The sequence below is a fragment of the Oryctolagus cuniculus genome, chromosome 10 (genome assembly GCF_051225735.1).
Source record: "Oryctolagus cuniculus isolate XC-2025 breed Fujian yellow rabbit chromosome 10, ASM5122573v1, whole genome shotgun sequence".
Taxonomy (NCBI): domain Eukaryota; kingdom Metazoa; phylum Chordata; class Mammalia; order Lagomorpha; family Leporidae; genus Oryctolagus; species Oryctolagus cuniculus.
The window spans coordinates 44,424,870-44,448,400 of NC_142876.1; the positions used below are offsets into that span (position 1 = coordinate 44,424,870).

Sequence of the window (23,531 nt, forward strand, 5' to 3'; positions counted from 1 at the left end):
AGTTTTCTAGAGATTTGTCTTCTAGCTCAGATATTCTTTCTTTTGCCTAACCAGCTCTGTTGTAGTTTCCTTTGTTTGTGAATTTGCTTCTGATTACTTCTGAGTAACCCAATGATTAGTTTCTTGAGTTCCAATTCTGGCTATTTCCTCAATTTTTTCATCTTCACATTCTAATGTTGAAATGTTTTAATGTTCTTTTTGTGGGCTGATAGGGCCTTCCTTATTCTTGTTTTTTGAATTTTTGCCTTTAGTTTTTGGTATTTTTTAGAATTTTTTTGTTCTTTCTGGTTCTTTCTGTGGTTTACAGGCTTCAGCCCTGCTTGCTTCCCAGTTTTGCTGCTTGGATTGAAGAGTTCCACAGATGGTGCGTCCCCTCTGTAGAGGCAGCTCCCCCTCCCTCCACTGCCAGGCAACTGGATTGGTACAACTACCGCAGGAGCCGGGGTGGCTGCCCCCTCCCTGTGTCCAAAGATGGCATCAGCTCTACCCCAGCTGGCCTAGTCTCCAGTGTAGCAGAGGAGGGAGAGAGATGCACCTTTATTTTTTAACTGTCTCTGGGAAGTTGGGCAGCTGCTGTCCTGTGGGATCTGTGTGGAACTCCAAAAGCAGTGCACTAAGCTCTCCCTCCTGCTGTATAAGCAGCACCATGGGCCCATGGATTCCCTGTCACCTTGCTTGCTGAGGTGGACCTCCCCCTCCCCTGATCCAAGTAGGTGTTTCTTCTGTAGTGTTTTTGCTCTCTCAGCATGGGTCCCGGACCTCCTTTACTGCTCTGGCAGGGTCGCCTACCACAGCTCTCCCACAGCTTTATCCTGAGAGTGTACTCTCTCTTCTTTTTTAAATATTAATTATGCCTCATGTAAAGCAGACCATCCTGTCACTATTTCACTATCTTGGAACCCTCCCAAAATAATTATTTCATCCTACTTGGAATCCACAATGACAGAGAATGTGGCAGAGATCTTCCATTCCCTGCTTCACTTACCAAATGTCTGCAATAGCCAGAGTTCAGCCCAAGCAAAGCTGGGGCCTAGAACTCAACCAGGTCTCCTACGTGGGTGGGAAGGGCCCACACACTTGGGCTGCCATCCTATGATTTGTAAGATACATTATCAGGAAGCTGGGTTGGGAACAGAGTAGCTGGAACTAGAACGACACTCCAATATCGGATCTAGGCTGTGGCTTAACATGCTAGCCACAATGCTCACCCCTGTATTGCTCATTTTTTTATCCTAAGATGTCAGTTCCTTTTTATGTGTATATTTCATTGAGAATAATATATATACAATATTAAATAACATCTATGAGTTGTTTTTTTAACTTTTATGTTAAAGAAATACCTAATATTATCTAAATGTTGGTTTTAAATATATGCTCATTGCTGTTTTAAATAATTTAAAATATTCTCAGTATATAGAAAGTCATTAGGAATAGATGTTGACATAAAATGCATTGAAGATATTTATAAAGATTACTTTAAAGACTTTCTCTTTTTCCCTATTGAAATATATTATATTAATATTAAACCATTTTTAAATTCATTGTATGAACTCTGGTTGGTTATGGTTTATTGTTTTAATTTACTGCTGATTTTGATTTGCAAGTATTTTCTTCAATATTCTGCATCCATATTCATAAGTGAATATATTCTACTGTTCTGAATTGTGCTGCTTCTGATAGATTTTGTTATCAGGATGTTTCAGCATTATAAAATGAATTTTGAAGCTTTCTTCCTCTCTTATTAGCTAGAGATTTAATATTTGTTTAAATAATCTTTTATCAAAAGTATTATAGAACACCTTGGTGAAAACATACTGGAATTTTGTCTTTTTTGTCACTATATGAATTTTCTTTTTTATGAGAAGTATTTCATAACATGACATTCTTATCAAGTTATATATGCATTATTGAGATTATTTTGTAATTTATTTTAAAGATTTTTTTTTTCTTTATTTGAAAGGCAGAGTTACAGTGAGAGGGAGGGAGAGAGAGAAAGAGATCTTCCATCCATTGGTCCACTCCCCAACAGCCACTATGTTCAAGAATGGGCATGGCTGAAGCCAGGAGCCTCATCTGGTTCTTCCACATGGGTACAGACACCCAAGTACTTGGGCCATCCTCTGCTTCTTTTCCAGGCACATTAGTTGGGAACTGGATTGGAAGTGCAGCAGCTGGGACTGAAACCAGCATTCATAAGGGTTGCTGGTGCCACAGGTGATGGTTTAACTTGTTATCCCACAGTACTGACCCTATGTTATAATTTTTAAAGAAGTGTTAATTTAGGACTGGTGCCGTGGCTCACTAGGTTAATCCTCTGCCTGCGGCGCCAGCGTCCAGGGTGCAGGGTTCTAGTCCTGGTTGCTCCTCTTCCAGTCCAGCTCTCTGCTGTGGCCCAGGGAGGCAGTGGAGGATGGCCTGAGTGCTTGGGCTCCTGCACCCACATGGGAGACCGGGAAGAGGCACCTGGCTCCTGGCTTCAGATTGGCAGTGCTGGCCGTGGCAGCCATTTGGGGGGTGAACCAATGGAGGGAAAACCTTTCTCTCTGTCTCTGTCTCTCTCTCTCTCTTACTGTCTAACTCTATCTGTCAAATAAATAAATAAATAAATATTAATGGGCCCTTTTTTTCCCCCTACAACCTTCATAAAATTTGATAGTAATCATTAGGTGACCTGTGATCTCAAATTTTAAGGCAAGTTTTGAATCAAATACTTAATGTTTATGTCTTCATGTTCACAATATACTCACACAAATAGAAGAATATATTGACCTGTGATTTCATCATGCAGATATAGTCACTGTTAATACCGTGTTATATACAAACTTGTGGGCCTGGTTGATAGATTTTAAAATTGATAGATGAACAGTATATGTGTACAGCTATTGATGGCTTGTTTTCGATACTAGATAAAATATTATTTCACTGTCATTATATAATATAACTAAAATAGCTAGATCTTCTTAAACCCTTGTTACTGTATAGTTCGGATCTCCAAAACTTTTCCATTTTTATGTATTATAAGCAAACATAGGATAAATCTCTCTGAAACTATTAAATTCAACATACTTACTCATTTTAACAAGCAAATTGTAATGAGAGACTAATGAAAGTGAATTATGCTGAAGCCGGCGCCGCGGCTCACTAGGCTAATCCTCCGCCTAGCGGCGCCGGCACACCGGGTTCTAGTCCCGGTCGGGGCGCCGGATTCTGTCCCGGTTGCCCCTCTTCCAGGCCAGCTCTCTGCTGTGGCCAGGGAGTGCAGTGGAGGATGGCCCAGGTGCTTGGGCCCTGCACCCCATGGGAGACCAGGAAAAGCACCTGGCTCCTGGCTCCTGCCATCGGATCAGCGCGGTGCGCCGGCCGCAGCGCGCCGGCCACGGCGGCCATTGGAGGGTGAAACAACGGCAAAAGGAAGACCTTTCTCTCTGTCTCTCTCTCTCACTGTCCACTCTGCCTGTCAAAAAAAAAAAAAAAAAAAAAAAAAAAAAAAAAAAAAAAAAGAAAGTGAATTATGCTGTAGTACTAGAAGCACAAATAAGAATCAGATATGTTATTCTGTTGGGGCTTAACTGATTTGGCAGTGTTTTCATGTTTCCCAAAAATTCTTTAAATTTTAATTTTGCATTTTTCAACTCATTGTGAAATAACATTTCCATTAACTAAACTTATTGGTTTACATATCATTAATCCAGGAACATCATTAGAAACTTGTACCACTGTCTGTTGGAGCTTGTATGATAACTTGTTTGCAATTAAAGTGTTGGGACTGTTGCATACAATTGGATGTTTTATTGACATTGCTTCTTTGAATCTAATAAAAATTTAATACCAGATTTTTATTAACTACCACACTATTGTAATACACCTTAGACATACAATAAGATAGCCTATAAATTTGAGATAGTCTTAAGAATAACAAATGAAAAGAATTGCAAATTTTTGAAGTAGGTGATCTGAAGCAGTTATTGGTATAAAATTGTATAGCTTTAATAAGAGCAGCAATGTAACTATTCCATGCATCTTATTTGAAAATATAAATAATTAAAAAGGAAATGAAGCATAACAAAAACATGTTTCTCAAATTACTGGATACACACACATGAAAAATTTACGGGAAGAAGCAAAAAAGGAAAATGTCTGAGTACCTAGGCAAAAAAAGACATAAAATCTTATAAAACCTCTAGTTTTCTGTGACTAATATCTATATGGTTGGAGTATCATCACTATAAAAGTTATTTTGTTATTATATTTGCGTATGTCATACTTTATAGATAATTTGCATGCCTTCTTACATTTATTTTTGAATTAATAGTAACTTGGTAATACAAGACACTGAAATGTCTTCCTTTGTATGTTATTCTATTGTATATTAAAGATGTTAAAATTGCATGGGTATGTATATATTTTTGGAATCTAGAAGAAATGAAATTTTACCAAGTTATATAAAGTTTAACAATGCAAATTGTAGTCTGACCAAATGCATCAATCCCGTGTGATTTAGTGTAACAATGAGAATATATTAGTTTTTATCTATTGTAAGATTAAAATGTAGGTGGATGAAAAAATTTTTTGAAATGTCTTGATGACTGAAATTTTTACTATGATAACTGATGAATCTTATTTCCATGCATATGTTTCATAGTGTGAGCTTTACTTAGCTTTTCAACTTTTCATTTTGAAGGTAATTATTTTAATTATGTTAGCTATGTACAATCTTTCTAATTATTAGTTTGTAAGGTTTGGAAAACTACATTTTAAAATGAAACTTGAGGGATAATCAGCTTTTAAATCCCTTTGAAAAGCCATGTTTAAGATTTAGATTGCTAAAATGTCTTGTTAGTATTCTTTCAATAAGGAACTTGGGCAATATATCCAATGTTTAAAAGGTTTAAAATGATTAGATTGAGGTATTTGGGCAGTAAGACAATGTTACAGTGAAATATCCTTTTTCTGAATATTTGAGGATCTATATAAATAAATAGATAGATACATAGATAGATAAATAAATAGTTAGCTTTATTGCATTTTACTAGTGATTTGTATCCGAACTTTTTTCCAAAATCCATATATCTGCCAGGATGTTGAATACCACTTTAAACAAAACTAAAACTGCATACTGACTCATGGTGATTATATTGTTTAAATCTAAGTCAATAAATGCTGGTGAGGATGTTGGGATAAATGTACTCTAATGCACTGATGCTGGGAATGTAAACTGGTACACTCATTATGGAATACTGTATGGCGATAGCTCAGAAAGCAGAATATAGACCTACCATATGACCCAGCCATGCCACTCCTGGGAATTTACCCAAACAAAATGAAATAAGATGAAAGAGTTATCTGCACTCCCATTTTCATTGCAGCTCAATTCACAGTAGCTAAGATATGGAATCAACCTAGATGTCCATCAACTGTTTACTGGATAACGAAATTATGGTGTGTATATATATATTATTATGTAATATAATATATTACATAATACATATAATATATAGTAATGTGTATATATAAAACAAACAGACACACACACACATACTATGGAATACTACATAGCAGTAAAAAAAGACATCCTGTCTTTTACAAAAAAATGGATGCAACTGGAAGCCATTATGCTTAGTGAAATTAGTCCCCAAATGACAGATACCACATGTTTTCCCTGATCTGTGGTATCTAATAGAGTACTTAAAATGTGATGTATTTCAGTGAAGTGGACATTTTGAGATTTGATGATGGTTTACAGGCCTTGTCTGCACTGTTGAGGAATAGTTTTTTTTCTTCATGTTAGTTGTTGAACTCTTTACCTAGTGTAGAGTTAATCTTATATGTATGAAGTAAGCTGAAAATAGATCTTTATAAAAATTAAGAGTGAGAATAGGAGAGGGAAGAGGAAAAAGTCTGGGAGAATGGGTGGGATATATATATATATATATATATATATATATATATATATATATAATTTGTAGACCTTAAATAAGATTTTAAAGAAAGGGGTTTTGAAGAAAGGGGTTTTGTTAATGTAACTAGTGATTTAATTTTCTTATTCCTTAAGATAAAATTTCCTCTCTTTTGTCTTAAGTAAATAATATCTATGTTATAAGAGATCAGTGTTGGAAATCTTATAACTGTTATGACTGGAGAGCTAAGAAATTTATTCCTATTGAAACAAATAAATATCTACAAATCACTATTTTGTATGCACTTGATGACACATTATTAACACATTATTGATTCATACTTCCAGTTTAATGTAAATATATTAGGGTTAACCAATCCATTAAGCCTTTGGAAATAACTTTCTATGTTGTCCCGTAGATATCTTGTACTCCACAGTCTACTTTTACAGATAATTCTTGTGTACTGAATACTAATATTGATTATTGTGTCTTACATTAATGTTCTTTAAAGGATAAAAATACTGCACGACTAATATATTCAGTCATTTTCTAGTTTATGTGTTAATTTTACTTATGATAGAAGTATGCCAAAATGTGAGTTGATGTGCTTGGGCATAATTTACATAATTACTAGTGGGTCTTAAGAAAAACAACCATCTCAATGTAGGTGAAAAATAGAGAACATATTGTCTGAAAAATGTTTGTGCATCCAGCTTCCAATGGAGTGAAAATGTGTGTGTGTGTGGGGGGGGTCATTGGGCATTTATAATTTGTTTCTTTAGTTCAATGGTCCACAGCTGAAGAGGAATCGTACAGGTATGCCCCAGTATTATACCTATAGCTTCTTTCACACCTGATTTGATGATGAGATTTGGGACACCAGAGAAGGATATTTACATGTAATTTAGGGACAAGGGTTGAGATTTGTGGATATTCTGAAAGCAGGTGTGTGAGTGCATGTGAGAAAGAAGTGGATCCTGGAGCACAGGGGTTAAGTGTGGTGGGCAGAATTAGGCCTCCCGTGATAATTTCATGTCAGTGTTATTCTTTTGAATATATGTGAGGTAGCATGGCTGGCCAGAGAGATTTTGCAGACATAATTGTGCTCATTAATCAGTGTTGCTATAAGGAAATTATCCTGGATTATAATGATAATTACAAGGCTCTTTAAAAGCAAAGCTTTTGGCCAGCGCCTCGGCTCACTTGGCTAATCCTCTGCCTGTGGCACTGGCACCGCAGGTTCTAGTCCCGGTTGCTCCTCTTCTAGTCCAGCTCTCTGCTGTGGCCCGGGAGTGCAGTGGAGGATGGCCCAAGTCCTTGGGCCCTGCACCCACATGGGAGACCAGGAGAAGCACCTGGCTCCTGGCTTCGGATCAGTGCAGTATGCCGGCGGCAGCGGCCACTGAGGGGTGAACCAATGGCAAAAGAAGACTTTTCTCTCTGTCTGTCTCTCTCACTGTCCTCTCTGCCTGTCAATAATAAAAAAAAGCTCTTTAAAAGCAGAGCTTTTGGCCAGCGCCGCAGCTCACTTTGCTAATCCTCCGCCTGCGGCACCGGCACACCGGGTTCTAGTCCTAGTTGGGGCACCGGTTCTGTCCCGGTTGCTACTCTTCCAGTCCAGCTCTCTGCTGTGGCCCAGGAGGGCAGTGGAGGATGGCCCATGTGCTTGGGCCCTGCACCCGCATGGGAGACCAGGAGAAGCACCTGGCTCCTGGCTTCAGATCAATGCAGCGGGCTGGCTGTGGCGGCCATTTTGGGGGTGAACCAACGGAAAGGAAAACCTTTCTCTCTGTGTCTCTCTCTCTCTGTGTCTAAACTCTGCCTATCAAAAAAAAAAAAAATCTTTAAAAGCAGAGCTTTCTCTTGAATGAAGGTTGAAACCAATTAAAGAAGTATGGTAGAAGGTGGAGTCAGAGAGCTCAAAGGCATGGAAAGCACTCAGCCAGTCGTTGGTGACTTGAAGATGGAGGGGGCTATGTAGAAATTATGAAAAGAAAATTACTTCTGTCTATAACCTTGCTGAGATTGGCAGAGGGTCATTCCCCAGAGACACTAATGAGGAGCCCAGGTCAGCTGAACCCTCTATTGCTGTGTTCCCACATGTAGATTACAGTTGTCCTTCTCTGTATGTGAAGGGGAAGGGGATTGTTTCCAGAATCCTCATAGCTGCCAATATCCTAGGATGTTCAAGCTCCTCGTGCAAAAGGTGTTGTATTTGCATATGACTTACATATTTGCTTATAGGCTATGCACATCCTCCTGCCCATAAGTCAACTCTAGGTTATTTATAGTATCTGGTACAATATAAATGCTAAGTCAGTAGTTGTGTTGCTGTAAGAAATAGTAAGAAAAAAGTCTGTACATGTTTAGGACACACACACTTTCTTCTTTCAAATATTTTGATTCACAATTGATGATACAGAAGCCAGGGCTTCAGAGGACGGGACTGTGTTCATCCTGTCCACCAACTTTCTCATCCACAGAAGAGTGAGAAAATAATTGCCTTTACTGTAAGCCAATAAGATGGTATCAATCTAAATGTGTTATTCTTTTTTTCAGGTCAATTAGGAAAGTTTTCAAATGGTTTCTTCACATAGGATTTGCGTGTTTTTGAGAAGTTTACTCCTAGTTATTGTTGTACTTAGTATGGAGGATTTCTCTTTCATTATTTCTTCCAGCTGGCTTCTTTTGAGTATGCAATGTCAATGCTAAATCATAGGGTAACATTTTAACTGATTCTTAAAGTTATCTGTTAGTTTTTATCAGTGTTTGCTTTGGATTTTCTAGGAATGCTGTAAATCCATCTGCAGTTAGAGATATTACTAGTCTTTCATTAATTCTATGTCTATATTGTTTCACATTTGATTATATTGATTCATACTTCCAGTTTAATGTAAATTCTGGAATCAGCCCCATGTCCTGTTTTTAATCAATTATAGATTTTTTTATTTAAGCAAGAAGTTAGTTTTAAGAGTAAAAATATATTTTATCATATTAAGAAAGTGCTTGTCAGTTTCAATTTAGCGAATAGCTGTAAAACGGGGAGTGGGGACTCAGTTTTGCCCACAGTCTTTTATGCATCTACAGAAATGCTCATGAAATGATTTCTCTTATTGGATTATGTTACATTTCCTAATTTAAAACTTGAATTGTTTTAATCTCATTTGGCCATTTTTCCCATCATTTTTAAAACTTGTAATAATTTTTATTTTTGCCCTCACCATTCAGCCAAAATATATCTGATTTAGGCCAACACTGATTTCCCTACTTTTAAATCTAATAAGTTGGGCTGGCACCGCGGCTCACTAGGCTAATCTTCTGCCTGTGGCGCCAGCACACTGGGTTCTAGTCCCAGTTGGGGCGCCGGTTCTGTCCCGGTTGCTTGTCTTCCAGTACAGCTCTCCGCTGTGGCCTGGGAAGGCAGTGGAGGATGGCCCAAGTCCTTGGGCCCTGCACCCACATGGGAGACCAGGAAGAAGCACCTGGCTCCTGGCTTCGGATCAGCACAGCGTGCCGGCCGTGGCGGCCATTTGGGGGGTGAACCAACAGAAGGAAGACCTATCTCTCTCTCTCTCTCTCTCTCTCTCACTGTCTAACTCTCCCTGTCCAAACATAAATAAATAAATAAATCTAATAAGTTATACACTTAACCAAGTAGCTTATTATCTTTATCCTTGGCAATTTTTTCTCTTTCCTTCAATGATACAAATTTTATCGCTTCTTACTTTTCTGGATGCTTTATCTCAGTTCCTTCCACTGGCTTCTATACATCTCCTGAAACTCCAAATATTTGTGAACAGCTTTCCTGCATCTTTTGTAATTACCTTTGTATGTCTCACTACCTACTATTAATCTGGAGTCACATATTAGTGAGTATCTCAAATTTAACCTCTCTGAAAGAGAACTTCAAATATCTGATCTTTGTATAATCTGCAGTCTTCCCTAATACAGCTTTTAACAATTGAGTCATTCCAATTTTCAGACCAAGGCGTTTAAATATGCATTGAAATTACATATTATTTTATTTTTCAAATTGGATGTTGATATCTGAAAAGCAGATTAACTGAGGTTATTTTTAAAAGGTGTTGTATTGAGTCTGTAGATCAGTGAGGGCGATATTTCATCTTAATAACTCAGGTTTTCTTTTTAAATTTTTATTTATTTGACAGAGTTATAGACAGAGAGAGACAGAGAGAAAGGTCTTCCTTCTGTTGGTTCACTCCCCATATGACTGCTATGGCTGGCACTGCACTGATCCAAAGCCAGGAGCCAGGAGCTTCTTCCTGGTCTCCTATGCGGGTGCAGGAGACCTTGGGCCTTGGCACTTGGGCCATCCTCCACTGCCCTCCCTGGCCACAGCAGAGAGCTGGGCTGAAAGAGGAGCAACTGGGACTAGAACCCGGAGCCCATATGGGATGCTGGTGCCGCAGGTGGAGGATTAACCAAGTGAACCATGGCGCCAGCCCCTTTTTTTAAATTTTAAAAATGCATTTATTTATTTGAAAGTCACAATTAGAAAAAGAGAGAGAGAGAGAGAGAGAGAACTCTTCCATCCACAGTCACTCCCCAAATGCCTGCAATGGTTGGAGATTCACCAACCTGAAACCAGGAGCCAAGAGTTTCCTCTGGGTCTCCCACATAGGTGCAGGGGCCCAAGGACTTGTGTCATCTTCTACTGCTTTCCCAGGCTATAGCAGAGAGCTGGATCAGAAGTGGAGCAGCTGGGACTCGAACCGGTGCCCATATGGGATGCCAGCACTGCAGGCAGCGGCTTTACCAACTATGCCACAGTGCTGGCCCACCTCAGGTTTTCTAATTCATGAGCACAGATGACTTTCCATTTATTTATGTCTCTTTAATTTTTTTAACTTTTATTTAATGAATATAAATTTCCAAAGTACAGCTTATGGATTACAATGGCTTCCCCTCCCATTACTTCCCTCCCACCCGCAACCCTCCCCTTTACCTCTCCCTCCCCCCTTCCATTCACATCAAGATTCATTTTCAATTCTCTTTATATACAGAAGATCAGTTTAGTATATATTAAGTAAAGATTTCAACAATTTGCACCCACATAGAAACACAAAGTGAAAAATACTGTTTGAGTAAAAGTTATAGCATTAAATCACAATGTACAGCACATTAAGGACAGAGATCCTACATGAGGAGTAAGTGCACAGTGACTCCTGTTGTTGACTTAACAAATTGACACTCTTGTTTATGGCATCAGTAATCACCCTAGGCTCTTGTCATGAGTTGCCAAGGCTATGGAAGCCTTTTGAGTTCACCAACTCTGATCATATTTAGACAAGGTCGTAGTCAAAGTGGAAGTTCTCTCCTCCCTTCAGAGAAAGGTACCTCCTTTGATGACCTGTTCTTTTCACTGGGATCTCACTCGCAGAGATCTTTCATTTAGTTTTTTATTTTTTTTCCAGAGTGTTTTGGCTTTCCATGCCTGTAATACTCTCATGTGCTTTTCAAATATATTTTTCTCAGTTTATATGATTTATTGCCATTAGAACACAGTTTAAAAATCCACCAACATACCAATAGTACAAAATTGAATAGCCTTATAAGTTATTCCCCCCTCAGGAAAATATAACATGCTATGATTGTCAAAGCTAGATGTCAGTCTAAGTTTTAGAACAAAGGAAGAATGTAAAATGAAGTAAAAGAAAAAGCAATTACTCACAATAACCACAAAGAAAATCCAAAAGAAAAATCCATTTTCTCACAGACATTGTCTTCACTAAGTTAATAAAAAGTATTTTAACATACTCTATATTTTTTTTAAAAAGCCTACAAACTCCTCAAGTAACTAAAGATAATGCTCCAAGGCCCATTTCACAGCTGTTTGTGAAAATTAAATGCCATTACAGGCAAATTAATAGATCTTTGACCAAATATTTCCAACACAGTCCAGTAACACACAAGTTTTCCATCCAGTATCTTCAGCACAAAAATAGGTTATGTTTATAGTCGTTAAGGCAATCAAATGTTAAACAAAAGCAATTAAAAAAAAAGGAAAAACAGCAAGCATTTTCCAGGCTACTCCCATAGACCTTATTTTAAGTGCAAGACAGGAAACTAGCACTGCAAAATGCTCTGCCCTGCGTACTGGTCATTACAGCCACATGCTGGGCAGCCTGTGCTGCCTGGATACACTTAGTCTACCACCTCCCTGCCCCTTGTCAATCAAGGTGGCCCGTCTAGTCCTATCAGCCTGGGGCTTTTTTCGGTGCACAGAATCTTTTCATGAGGTTTTTATTTCTTTTTTTCTTTTCTTATTTACTCTAATTCACCAGTGAAACAATTCGTTCCTGGCCTTATCTTTGTAGGAAGTTTTTAAATCTCTTTAGTTATATTGGGGTCACTTTTTTTCTATTCCTTCTTGAGTCACTTTTGGTGATTTCTGTATTTTTAGGAATTCACTCATTTGATCTTGTTTATTTAATTTGATGGCACAAAATGTTTTACAGTATTCTTTAATTTTTTTTTGCTTAACAATGAAAGCCCCTATTCAATTTCTGATTTTAGTTATTTTAATCTTTTTCATGATTTAGAATAATATTAATTTTCTTGAACTTTTAATTTTTTTTGACAGGCAGAGTTAGACAGTGAGAGAGAAACAGTTTTAGACAGTGTGAGAGAGAGACAGAGAGAAAGGTCTTCCCTCCATTGGTTCTCTCCCCTAATGGCTGCCACAGCCGGCGCTGTGCCACTGATCCGAAGCCAGGAGCCAGGTTTCTCCTCCTGGTCTCCCATGAGGGTGCCGGGACCCAAGCACTTGGGCCATCCTCCACTGCCTTCCCGGGCCACAGCAGAGAGCTGGACTGGAAGAGGAGCAACCGGGACTAGAACCCGGGGTTGGCACCCCAACCGGGCCTAGAACCCGGGGTGCTGGCGCTGTAGGAGGAGGATTAGCCAAATGAGCCACAGTGCTGGCCAATTTTCTTGAACTTTTAAAAGAATCAACTTTTGAGATTTTTTTATTCTCTCAATTTTTTTGTGTCATAGAATTGTTAAAATTCATTTATTTCTAGTCTAATGTTCTAATATTTATTGCTGCCATTCTTCTGTTTGCTTTGGGTTAAGTTTGCTATTCATCTTATATTTCTTTTTGTGTAAAGTTTGGTTACCAACTTGAGATTCTTTTTAAACAGTCACTGTTAGCTAAACATTTCTCTTAACTATTCTGGCACTAAGTTTCAGTATTCTACTCTGATTTCCATTCATCTTAAAATGTTTTCTAATTTTCATTAAGATTTTTTTCTTTTGCTTGTTGGTTATCTCAGAGTCTGAATTCCACATATTTTGGATTTCCAAATTTCCTTCTGTTATAGATTTATCATTCCATCCCTGTGTAACTGTAGAAGATACTGCATGGTTTCAAATTTTTCAATTTATTTTTGGCTTATTTTATAGCCTAACATATCACACTTCCAAGTACACATGAGAAGAATAGGTATTATACCCTTGGGTGGAACACGCTTTCTCTTGCTCTGTGTGTGTGTGTGTGTGTGTGTGTGTGTATAAAATCTTTGATCTAATTGCTTTTTAAAAATTGTTTTAATATAAAGAGAGCAGATTTCATGCATTCCATTGGTACAGTTCCAGGAAAACAGTCACACTTCACACACTCCCTTTTCCCCCAATGCCCCTCCCTCCTTTCCTTCTCTTCATCAGTTTTTGTGGACATAATTATTATTTGCTCTATATTCACAGACTTAATTTGCCACTAATCATAATATTCAACAAGTAAAAAATAGGAAGACAACAGTTCCACAGGAGTATAAACAAGGTCTAAAATTGGCAATCATATCCCAAATTGTTCATTTCATTCCTATAGTTTTTTTTTGTATTCTATATTAGCTGCCACATATTTTTAATGTTGTTCAAGTCTCCTATTTCTTTGTTGACCTATATACTTGTTTTATTAATTATTTGAAGTATATATTAAGTATATTTTTGTTTTGTTGTCTATTTCTTCCTTCAAATCTGTTAGGTTTTGTTTCATGTCTTGAGGCTGTTTTAGGTGGATTGATGTTTCTAACTTTTATATCTTCTTGATTAATTGACCCTTTAGGTTTATAAAATATCATTGTTTTCTGTACTAGTAAGTTTAGAGAAAGTCTATCTCATCCGATATTAGTATAACCACTCCAGTTCTCCTTGGCCATTGTTTCTATGATATTTCTTTTTCCACTCTTACTTTCAATGTATTCATGTCTTTGAATTTAATATGTGTCTTAAAAACAGCATATTACAGGACCATTTTATTCTAAGGCCTTATGTCAATCTCTATACTGTTAAAAATTATTCATTTTTTAATTTTATCTGAAAGGCAGAATGATAGAGAAAAACAAAGACAGAGAAGATCTTCCATCCACTAATTCACTCTTCAAATGCCTAAAACAGCCAAAGTTGGGCCACAGCAGAGACAGAGACCAGGAATTCAAAGTAGGTCTCCCTCATGAGTGGTAAAAACCCAAAAACTTAAGCCCAGTAGATGCCTCCCAGGGTACACATTATTAGGAAATAAGTATCAGAAACAGAGTTTGTATTCCAGCCCAGGCACTCCAACAACTGGATGTGGGCATCACAAACAATATCTTACCAGTTGCTCCAAATGCCTAACCTACTCAGGCAATTGAGTTGTTTTAAATAATTTATATTTAATGTAACAAGGTAGCATTTCTGTTTGCCATTTATTTTCTCTGTGTCTTATAAAATTAGATTTCATTTATTCTTCCATTACTACCTTTTTGTATACAATTTCATTTGTTTTAATGGATATTTTAGATTTTATACCTAACAGATACCATAGGATACAGTTAGTTCTTAATTTATGCTTAAAATCTATTTTGGATTAATATTAAAGTAATTTAAATAGTGTACACACCTTTGTTCTTATATACTCACTTTCTTATGTAATTTTTATTTTCATTAATGCTGGCATTATATAAATAAAATCTTTGTGCACTGTTTGACTAACAGAGTTGCAATTATTACTTCATGAAGGTATCTTTAAAATCTGGCCAGAAAAAAATGTTACAAAATAATATATTTGTACCTTTTTTCTATTTTCCTATATAGTTATGCTTATTGGTTCTCTCTATTTCTTCTTTGCATTCAAGTTATTCTCTAGTGTTCTTTTATTTCAACCAGAACGACTCCTTTTAGTTTCTCATAGAACAAGTCTCCTAGTGGTAAATTATCTTTTTTGTGGGAATGTTCTAATAGTGCAATCATTCTTAGATGACAATTTTGTTTCTTATAGGATTCTTGGCACATTTTTTCTGTACTTTGAATATGTTAACTTTGTCTTCTGACCCCATTGTTTTCAATTAAAAAATTATTCTAATCTTATTGAAGATCCTTTGTGTTTGAAGTGCGATATCTTTCTTGCTACTTCCAAGATTCTCTTTTTGTCTTGGGTATTTGATATTTTGATTATGATGTATGTCATATATACATCTTTGAACCCATAGTGCTTGGAATTCCTTTGAGCTTCTTGAATCTGTAGACTCATAGTTAATTAATTAACTTTACCAGACTCGGAGAGTTCTTAGTGAGTCAATTGCCAAGTCTATTCTAGTTTTTTTCTTGCTGCTTTCATAGAGCCCTAAGGCCATCCAGAAGTTACAGGTTAAAGGAATTCTCAGGTATTTCTGGAGTATTTTATTCTGTGTGCTTCCATATCTGTAAGCATTTGCAGTCTTCTCGATTCTCAAGAATATGTAGGCATTTTACAAAGCTGCTATGAACATGATTCCCCAGCTTTCCCTTTTAAGTTTGTAACTCTATTGCTTGTCTCAATTATTTTCCAGTCTCAGATGGCCACAGAGTTAATCAGCAGCTTGCATTTTTTTATGATTATCCCAGGAAAAAGACATTTCTGAGAAAGACTTTTTCACTGAGTAAGCTCTGCATCAAGTCAATAGAGAAATCCTTGAAAACGGAGTATTCCAGAAAAAAATACCATCCAGGTGAAATGATGACAAGAGGCTTGGAAAGCATCCCAGTCCATTTCTGCCTCCTCTGTTGGCTGCCAGAGTATTCACGTACACCAAAAATGTGAACTAGTATTTTTCAAGGATGCTGTGATGCTGCAGAAAGAAACTAATATGAGTTCAAAGAGCACAAAGCTCACTGTTACTCAAATTAAACCAGTTGCATTGAATTAATTGGTTAATAATCAGCTTTGGCTTTTAGCTAACTCCAGAGCTCTGAGAAGGCTCCTTTTGACTTCTTTTGGGTGGAGGTGGTAATTTTCTCATTGTGTTTATTGTGAGGATTTTCAAAAGTGCTTCTTCCACTATGTTCACCAGGGTTCTTTGCAAAGACTTTTTTTTTTTTGAATAGTGGCCTTTGTTTTCATTTTTCATGGTCACATTTTTTCTTTAAAATTGCTTATAGTGTTTTTTGCCACATGACTTTAATAAAGCATGCTAACAGATCAATAGATCTCTTGATTTCCATGACAATATGACATACTCATTTCTCCCAAGATTATAGAAATAAACCAGCATTGGCTAAAAGTTTGCACTGTTTAGTGTTTGTTTTAGGCTTTTATCCATTTGAAATTTATGTTTGTTATTAAATGAGTTGGATATGAGGTAGAGATCACTTTGAAGTTTTTCAAACAAATAGCCTTCATTGGATTCTGTTACCACTTATTTTCTAAAAAAGATGTATTTATTTATTCGAAAAGCAGAGAGAGAGAGGCAGAGAGAGAGAGAGACAGAGCGACAGACAGAAATGGCTGCAATTGGAAGATTGGAAGCTAGGAGACAGGAGCTATTTCTAGGTCTCTCACATGTGTCCAGAGGCCCAAGCACTTGAGTCATGCACTACTGCTTTCCCAGGAAGATGAGCAGGGAGCTGGATTGGAAGTGGAGCACCTGGGACCTGTGCCAGTGCTGCACACAGCACCCACTTTGCCAAGGCACCAGCCCCCAAATGGAAACTTTTAAGAATATGACTTTATGTCTATTTCTGGTCTTTAATTTTTCCCTGTGATATTTATTTGTACTGGTGAGAAAAATAAAATCTGCTTTAATATAGTGTCACTATAGGGTTTCACTTGTTTGTTAACAAGTTTCCAACATTAATTTTATTTTCAGGTACCTCTTAGTCTGACATAACATGGAATTCCATAAAAACTTCATTTTCAGCAGATTCATGAGAGGAAATTCCAATTTTTAATATTTTTGTATTAATTTTGGAAGAAGTAACATTATATGCTATTAAGCCTTCCCATACCACACAAATTTTTTCTGTGTATGTTGATTTAAGCTTTTATAAGAGTTTGTGTTTAATTTATATGGATGCTATCTTTCCTGTCCTACCTATTTTACATTTTTGACAAAATATGCATATTATGTTTTAAAACTAAATGATTGCTCTTACACATAAAAGCTATGGATTTCCTGATCTTCATAACTAGCCAAGTTACTAAAAAAATTTATTATAGCTTTAAATAGAATCTTTTGTTTTCCTGCTTAGTTGTACCACCTGAATTTGAAAATATATTATCTACTCATCATCCATATTAAAATGGCAGTATTAGTTTTCACTATCCAATTGCCATTAACTAATCTTTCACAAAACATGATTAGTCATAGTGGTGATAAATGATAATGAGTTTACCTTGGGTTCAATCACATCTGAGTTTCATAATTTATTATATTTGCTGTTATTATTTTATATTGTATTTGAGTAATATTTCCTTTTACAAGTGTAAAAATTATGGAAACTTGAGAGTAATTTACCCAATGATTACTTCTCAAAGAGTCGCCATGTTCAATTTATTTTCCTCTTTAATTTGTTGAAATGATTTATGATCCAAAATTTTCTGGAGTTTTATGAAGTTTATGTAGACAAAACATTATATCTGTAATTAATTATTCATCCAAATTATAATAGATTTAGTTTTTATATTCTGTCCAGAAACTTGCATCATGTTCATAAATGCAAACAGCCTGTGGTGTTATTTTATACAATTTCAATCAATACTTATTAAATTATGATAGCTGTATAAAATGAAGTATAATCTATTTATAAAAGGAAAGAAATCTACAATTTACTTGTTTTTTCTTAGTTAGATGATTTGAAGAAAATATTTGATCAACAAGGCTGGAAGCAAAAAAGTTATGAACAACAGTATCTGGAAGCACTTAATAAATTTTATGCTGCCGTAAGTTGATGTTTTTCTACTTTCCAATAGAGTTCTGTCTTCTAGTCTCATATATTCATGTAATTAAAACTAATTTTAGTACTCTATATTTTACTTTTTTGATAACTGAACATGTATAAATGATGATTTTATTCTTTTCTTAAAGAAAAAATCGTGGGCTATTGAGATTTCTAATGTCACAAAAGATTTTTCAGAGGTTTCATTAGCATGTACTCAACTGATGGAAGAAAAAAGAAGACTTGAGATTGAAATTGACAATGTAACAAATCAAATCAGTGACAGGTAATTCTGTAAATTATTTCTTATAAAGTATATCTACTATGTTAAATATAATTATCTCCAGTTTGTGTCCCTGGCATAATATTATGGTATTTGTGTTTATCATGAGTATAAATCGTATTTTTTCCTCTCCTGAATGCTACTATTTAACCATTTTGGAACCCTTTAGAACAAGCCCAAATAATGAAAAACTGATCTTAAAAGGAGTTTTATTCATAATCACCTCACCTCTTTTGGGTGTATATTCTTAGACTCAAAGATAGTTTAAGTTTAACATATGTCTAAACAAGCTCATGATCTCCTTTAATCAACTCAATTTTTCATACAACTACTAACCTAGTATTCATGCATCAGAAATTTGAGTTTTGTTGATTCTTCTTTCTGTTTCAATCCTCTTATTCAGCAATTTCACAAAAACTGTTCTACATACTACATATCTTTTCTATCCATCTACTTAGCTACTCTACCAGAAATCTAGTGCAAGCTATCATCATGTCTTCCGTGAATTTGCAATGACTTCCACAACTGGTCTACATCCAATGACTATATTCTCTTTCTAATGCAATATCTAAATTTTGGTAAGCATGTTGTTTTTGGCAGGGGTTAAGGAACAGAAGTCTTCTCCTTAGCATATCCTCTAAGGTCTCTTGATTAGGCAGATCTGCCTTTTCAGTCATTGTTTTCACCTGATTCAGCATCAGTATTTGGTTCAAGTGTTTGGGTTTACTTTAATTTCTCCTACTTGTCATGTTTGTTTACAGCCCATACAGTGTTTGGTCTTTTTCCTTTCTTAGAATGCTTTTTCTCTGTTTCTACCTAACTACCATTTGTCTTTAAAATTATAGTGTAGGAATGAGTTTCGCAAAGCCTTCATGGACTATTCAGTGAAATCCAGCGTCTTTGGATATCCTCTTCATACCTCTTGTCATATTTGCAATTTGTGTGTGTGTGTGTGTATGTGTGAATAAATATCTGACTGATATATGTCTCTCTCCAAAACTGGGAAAGTACATAAGGGCAGACTTAGGCCACAACCATTTTTTCTTTGCCATTGTTGAGTCGTCATTATCTAGCATAGTGTCCAGCACATACTGTGAATTCCATTCCTGAGTACTGAATGGGAAGATGGAGCAAAGAAAGAAGAGATGTTATATGATAGGTGACAATTGTAAAGGAAGCCAATTAAAACTTCTCAGTGATTATTTTACCTTTGGAAAGATAGAATCTGCATGTTAAGCATACGTATTTAAAGATTAATTTATTTATTAGAAAATCAGAGTTACAGAGAACAGGGGAAGGAGAGAGGGAGAAGGAGAGAAGAGGGAAGAGAGAAAGAAAAAAGAGAAGAGAGATCTTCCACCCACTGGTTTACTCCCTATATGGCCACAATGGCCAGGGATGGGCCAGGCTGAAGCCAGGAGCTTCATCTAGGTCTTCCGCATGGGTAGCAGGGCCCTAAATACTCGGGCCATCCTCCACTGCTTTTCCCAGGCCATTAGCTGAAAGCTGGATCAGAAGTAGAGCAGTCGGGACACGAAGTAGTACCCATATTGGATGCCAGCATCAAGGGTGGTGGCTTGACTCACTAACCCATGACAGCCCCATAAGAGAAGTATTTCCCTGGTATGCATCTTGCTTGTCCCGGTTAACACCTTAACATGTCACAGATGGCAAATGTAATTACTTTCAAAAAGTTTTATTTACTTTTCTTCCAAATCTGCTAAATTATTTTGTGGTCCCCTATTTGAACTGGACACTTAAAACATATCTTTTCTCAATTAAATATAATATGAATAGTTATTTTATAGTCTGAATTGAGTAATTTAAGTATCTGAAATCTTCGTAACCTGCTTCTGTACTTCATTTTTGCAGCTCATGCTTTTAGTTTCTTTTTCCTTGATCAGTTTTACTGTCTATTTTCTTCTGGAAACTATTTTCAGAAAGTCTTTGAGCCCAATGGTAAAGTTGAATTTATCATGTGTCATTTTATATTTATGAGAGAAGCTCTGTTTCTCAACTTATGTTCTTGAGTATACTGTAGATTTGTTTTATTTCCTAAGCTGAGGTAAAGTTTTATTTCCTAAACTGAGGTAAACAAGATTCCACTTTACAGAAACTCACGGGTCAATAATGTCTTCTAAGATCTATTTAAAACTGTAATTATAAAGTACATGTATTCTAGAAAATTTAGAAAATACAACAAGAATTAAAAGATCTGAAATCAAATTATTTTGATTCATGAAGATATTGCTGTTGATATATATATATATGTTTCTTTTTTATTGAATAACTTATTGAGTCCTTTTTATTCCCAACATGATATAAAAATGTTTTGTCCCACTATCATATAAATGTCCAACATACTATTTAAATATCTATATAAAGTCTATTATACAGATGAAATATGATTTAAATAATAATTACTCAGATTTAGTTTTTTTATTTCTACTTGTAAATATTGTGACTATGCATATTTTTGCTCATAAAACTTTTTCACTATCCGGCTCTTTTATGTTTAGAATAAAATTCTAGAATTGGATTGGCTATATTACTTTAAAATTTCCTAATATGAAGGCACATCCAAAATTTAATAGACAAATGAACTGAAAAGATAAGTTTATTTTGGCATAAAACAAGTTTTGGAATCTATGCATGGATTTTTACAATATGCATTTTTCATGAACCTTTTGAAGATCTCTCATATACATTGATTTCAAATATTTTTGCACCATTTTTTCTTTTAGTTATGTTTTTCACAGACTTCTCCAAGTAACTCTGTACATCTCTAGAACTGCTTTCTGGAAAGACCATACCATTTTTGGAGACTGAGCAGTACATGGACTTGTCCTCCATGCACTTGTGCTAATGTTGAATGTTATTATTGTTGCAAATCATTTCCAACACGATAAATGAAAAACGTGTACTCTCAATATTGTTTTGAACTCCATTTCTCTGATTACTAGTGAGAGTGATTTATACAACTTCTCTTGAATTCAATATTTTCTAAATAATACTTGTGTGTTTCTGTGGCAGAAATCAAGAACTCAGGTTGCAAAAGAGGCTTTCTAAAGTCCTCTGGCTAAACCCAGCTGGAATTTGAAAACTAACTCTTTATTTGGGTTCAAAACTTTTTACTTTATTTCATTTGACCTAGCTTCAACTAAACTGCAGATTAGTGAACATTTAGATTTGCTTGATATATTAATTCAATAATAGCAATTACCAATAGTAAACCTAAGATTAAAATTGCAGTTATAACCAAGGCCCAGGTAAAATTTATAGCCTGCATTGAATAATTCGTGTATTTGATGTTTTCATATCCTGTTTGTTCCCACACTTTCTGGAGTGGTTGGTCCTTAGGGGAAGTGTATTATCTGACCTGTGTGCTTATGTATATGGCCATGAGTGTGCATGGTACTATGGACATTTTGATGTTATTGATTCTTCCAATCCATGAGCATGGAAGATACTTTTTCATTTTTAATGTTGTCTTCTTTTATTTTCTTTGTAATTTTCATTGTGGAGATCTTTGACATCCTTGGTTAAATTAATTCCAAAGTATTTAAATTTTTTGTAGCTATTGTGGATAGGATTGATCTTAGAAATTCTTTCCAGCCATCTCATTGTTTGTGTATACAAAAACTTTTGATTTGTTTTGTTTTTTATATCCTGTCACATTATGAAACTCCTTTATGAGTTCCAGTAGTCACTCAGTGCAGTCTTTTGGATCCCCTATATATATAGAATCATGTCATCTGCATATAGTGGTAGTTTGACTTCTTCCTTTCCAATTTATATCCCTTTGATCTCTTTTTCTTGTCTAATGGCTCTAGCTGAAACTTCCAGGACTATATTAAATAGCAGTGTTGAGAGTAGGGATCCTTGTCTGGTTCCTGATCTTAGGGGGAATGCTTTTGAACTTTCCCTATTTAGTAGGATGCTTAAGGTTTTCATCATGAAAGTTGTTGTATTTTTACCAAATGCTTTCTCTGCATCTATTGAGATAATCATATGGGTTTTTGTTTTTCAGTTTGTTAATATGATAAATCACATTTATTTATTTGCTAATGTTGAAACATCACTGCATACCAGGGATAAATCCACTTTTCAAGGTGAATGAGATTTCTGATGTGTTGTTGGATTCAATTTTTTTTTATTATTTATTTGACAGCTAGAGTTATAGACAGTGAGAGGGAGACAGAGAGAGAGAGAAAGGAAAGGTCTGCCTTCCATTGGTTTTCTCCCCCAATGGCCGCCATGGCCAACGCTGTGCTGATCCGAAGCCAGGAGCCAGGTGCCTTTTCCTGGTCTCCCATGTGGGTTCAGGGGCCCAAGCACTTGGGCCATTCTCCACTGCCCTCCCGGGCCACAGCAGAGAGCTGGACTGGAAGAGGAGCAACCAGGACTAGAACCAGTGCCCATATGGGATACTGGCGCCTCAAGTGGAGGATTAACCAAGTGAGTCATGGCGCCGGCCCCTCAATTATTTTCTTGAGAATTTTTACATCTATGTTCATCAGGGATATTGGTCTATTGTTCTCTTTCTCTCTTGTATCTTTTTATGGTTTAGAAATTAAGGTGATATAGGCTTCATAGAAGGAGTTTGGGAGGATTGAGAAGGATTTTTTCCCTTTCAATTGTTTCGAATAGCTTGAGAAGAATTGGAGTTAGTTCTTTAAATGTTGGTAGAATCCAGCAGTGAAGTTGTCTGGTCATGGGTCATTTCTTTGTTGAGAGGGTCTTTATTACTGATTCAATCTCTGTCTTTGTTATTGGTCTGTTTAGGGTTTCTATGTCTTCATTACTCAATTTTGGTAGATTACATGTGTCCAGGAATCTATCCATTTCTTTAAGGTTTCCCAGTTTGTTGGCATACAGGTCTTTGTAATAATTCTGGGTGATTTTTTTTTAAATTTCTGTGGTATATGTTGTTACATTTCCTTTTTCATCTCTGATTTTATTGATTTGAGTCTTTTCCCTCATCTTTTTTGTTAGTTGGGCCAATGATGTATCAATTTTGTTTATTTTTTGAAAAAAATAACTTTTTAGTTTACTGATTTTTTATATTCTTTGTATTTTTTCTTCTAATTTTGTTTTTTCTTTAATCACTTCTTTCCACCTACTAATTTTGGGTTTGATTTGTTGTTTTTCTGGGT

The 23,531-nt window shown here is 36.0% G+C and overlaps 1 protein-coding gene across 1 annotated transcript in view; it reads left to right on the plus strand.

Annotated features, from left to right (window-relative positions):
• The window catches only part of CCDC178 (coiled-coil domain containing 178), a 501,523-nt gene that overhangs the window by 142,857 nt on the left and 335,135 nt on the right, over window positions 1-23,531 (plus strand). The window contains exons 12-13 of the mRNA XM_089305201.1: window positions 18,001-18,096; window positions 18,242-18,378. Of these exons, the coding sequence (XP_089161327.1) occupies window positions 18,001-18,096; window positions 18,242-18,378 (233 nt within the window). The remainder of the gene's footprint in view (window positions 1-18,000; window positions 18,097-18,241; window positions 18,379-23,531) is intronic.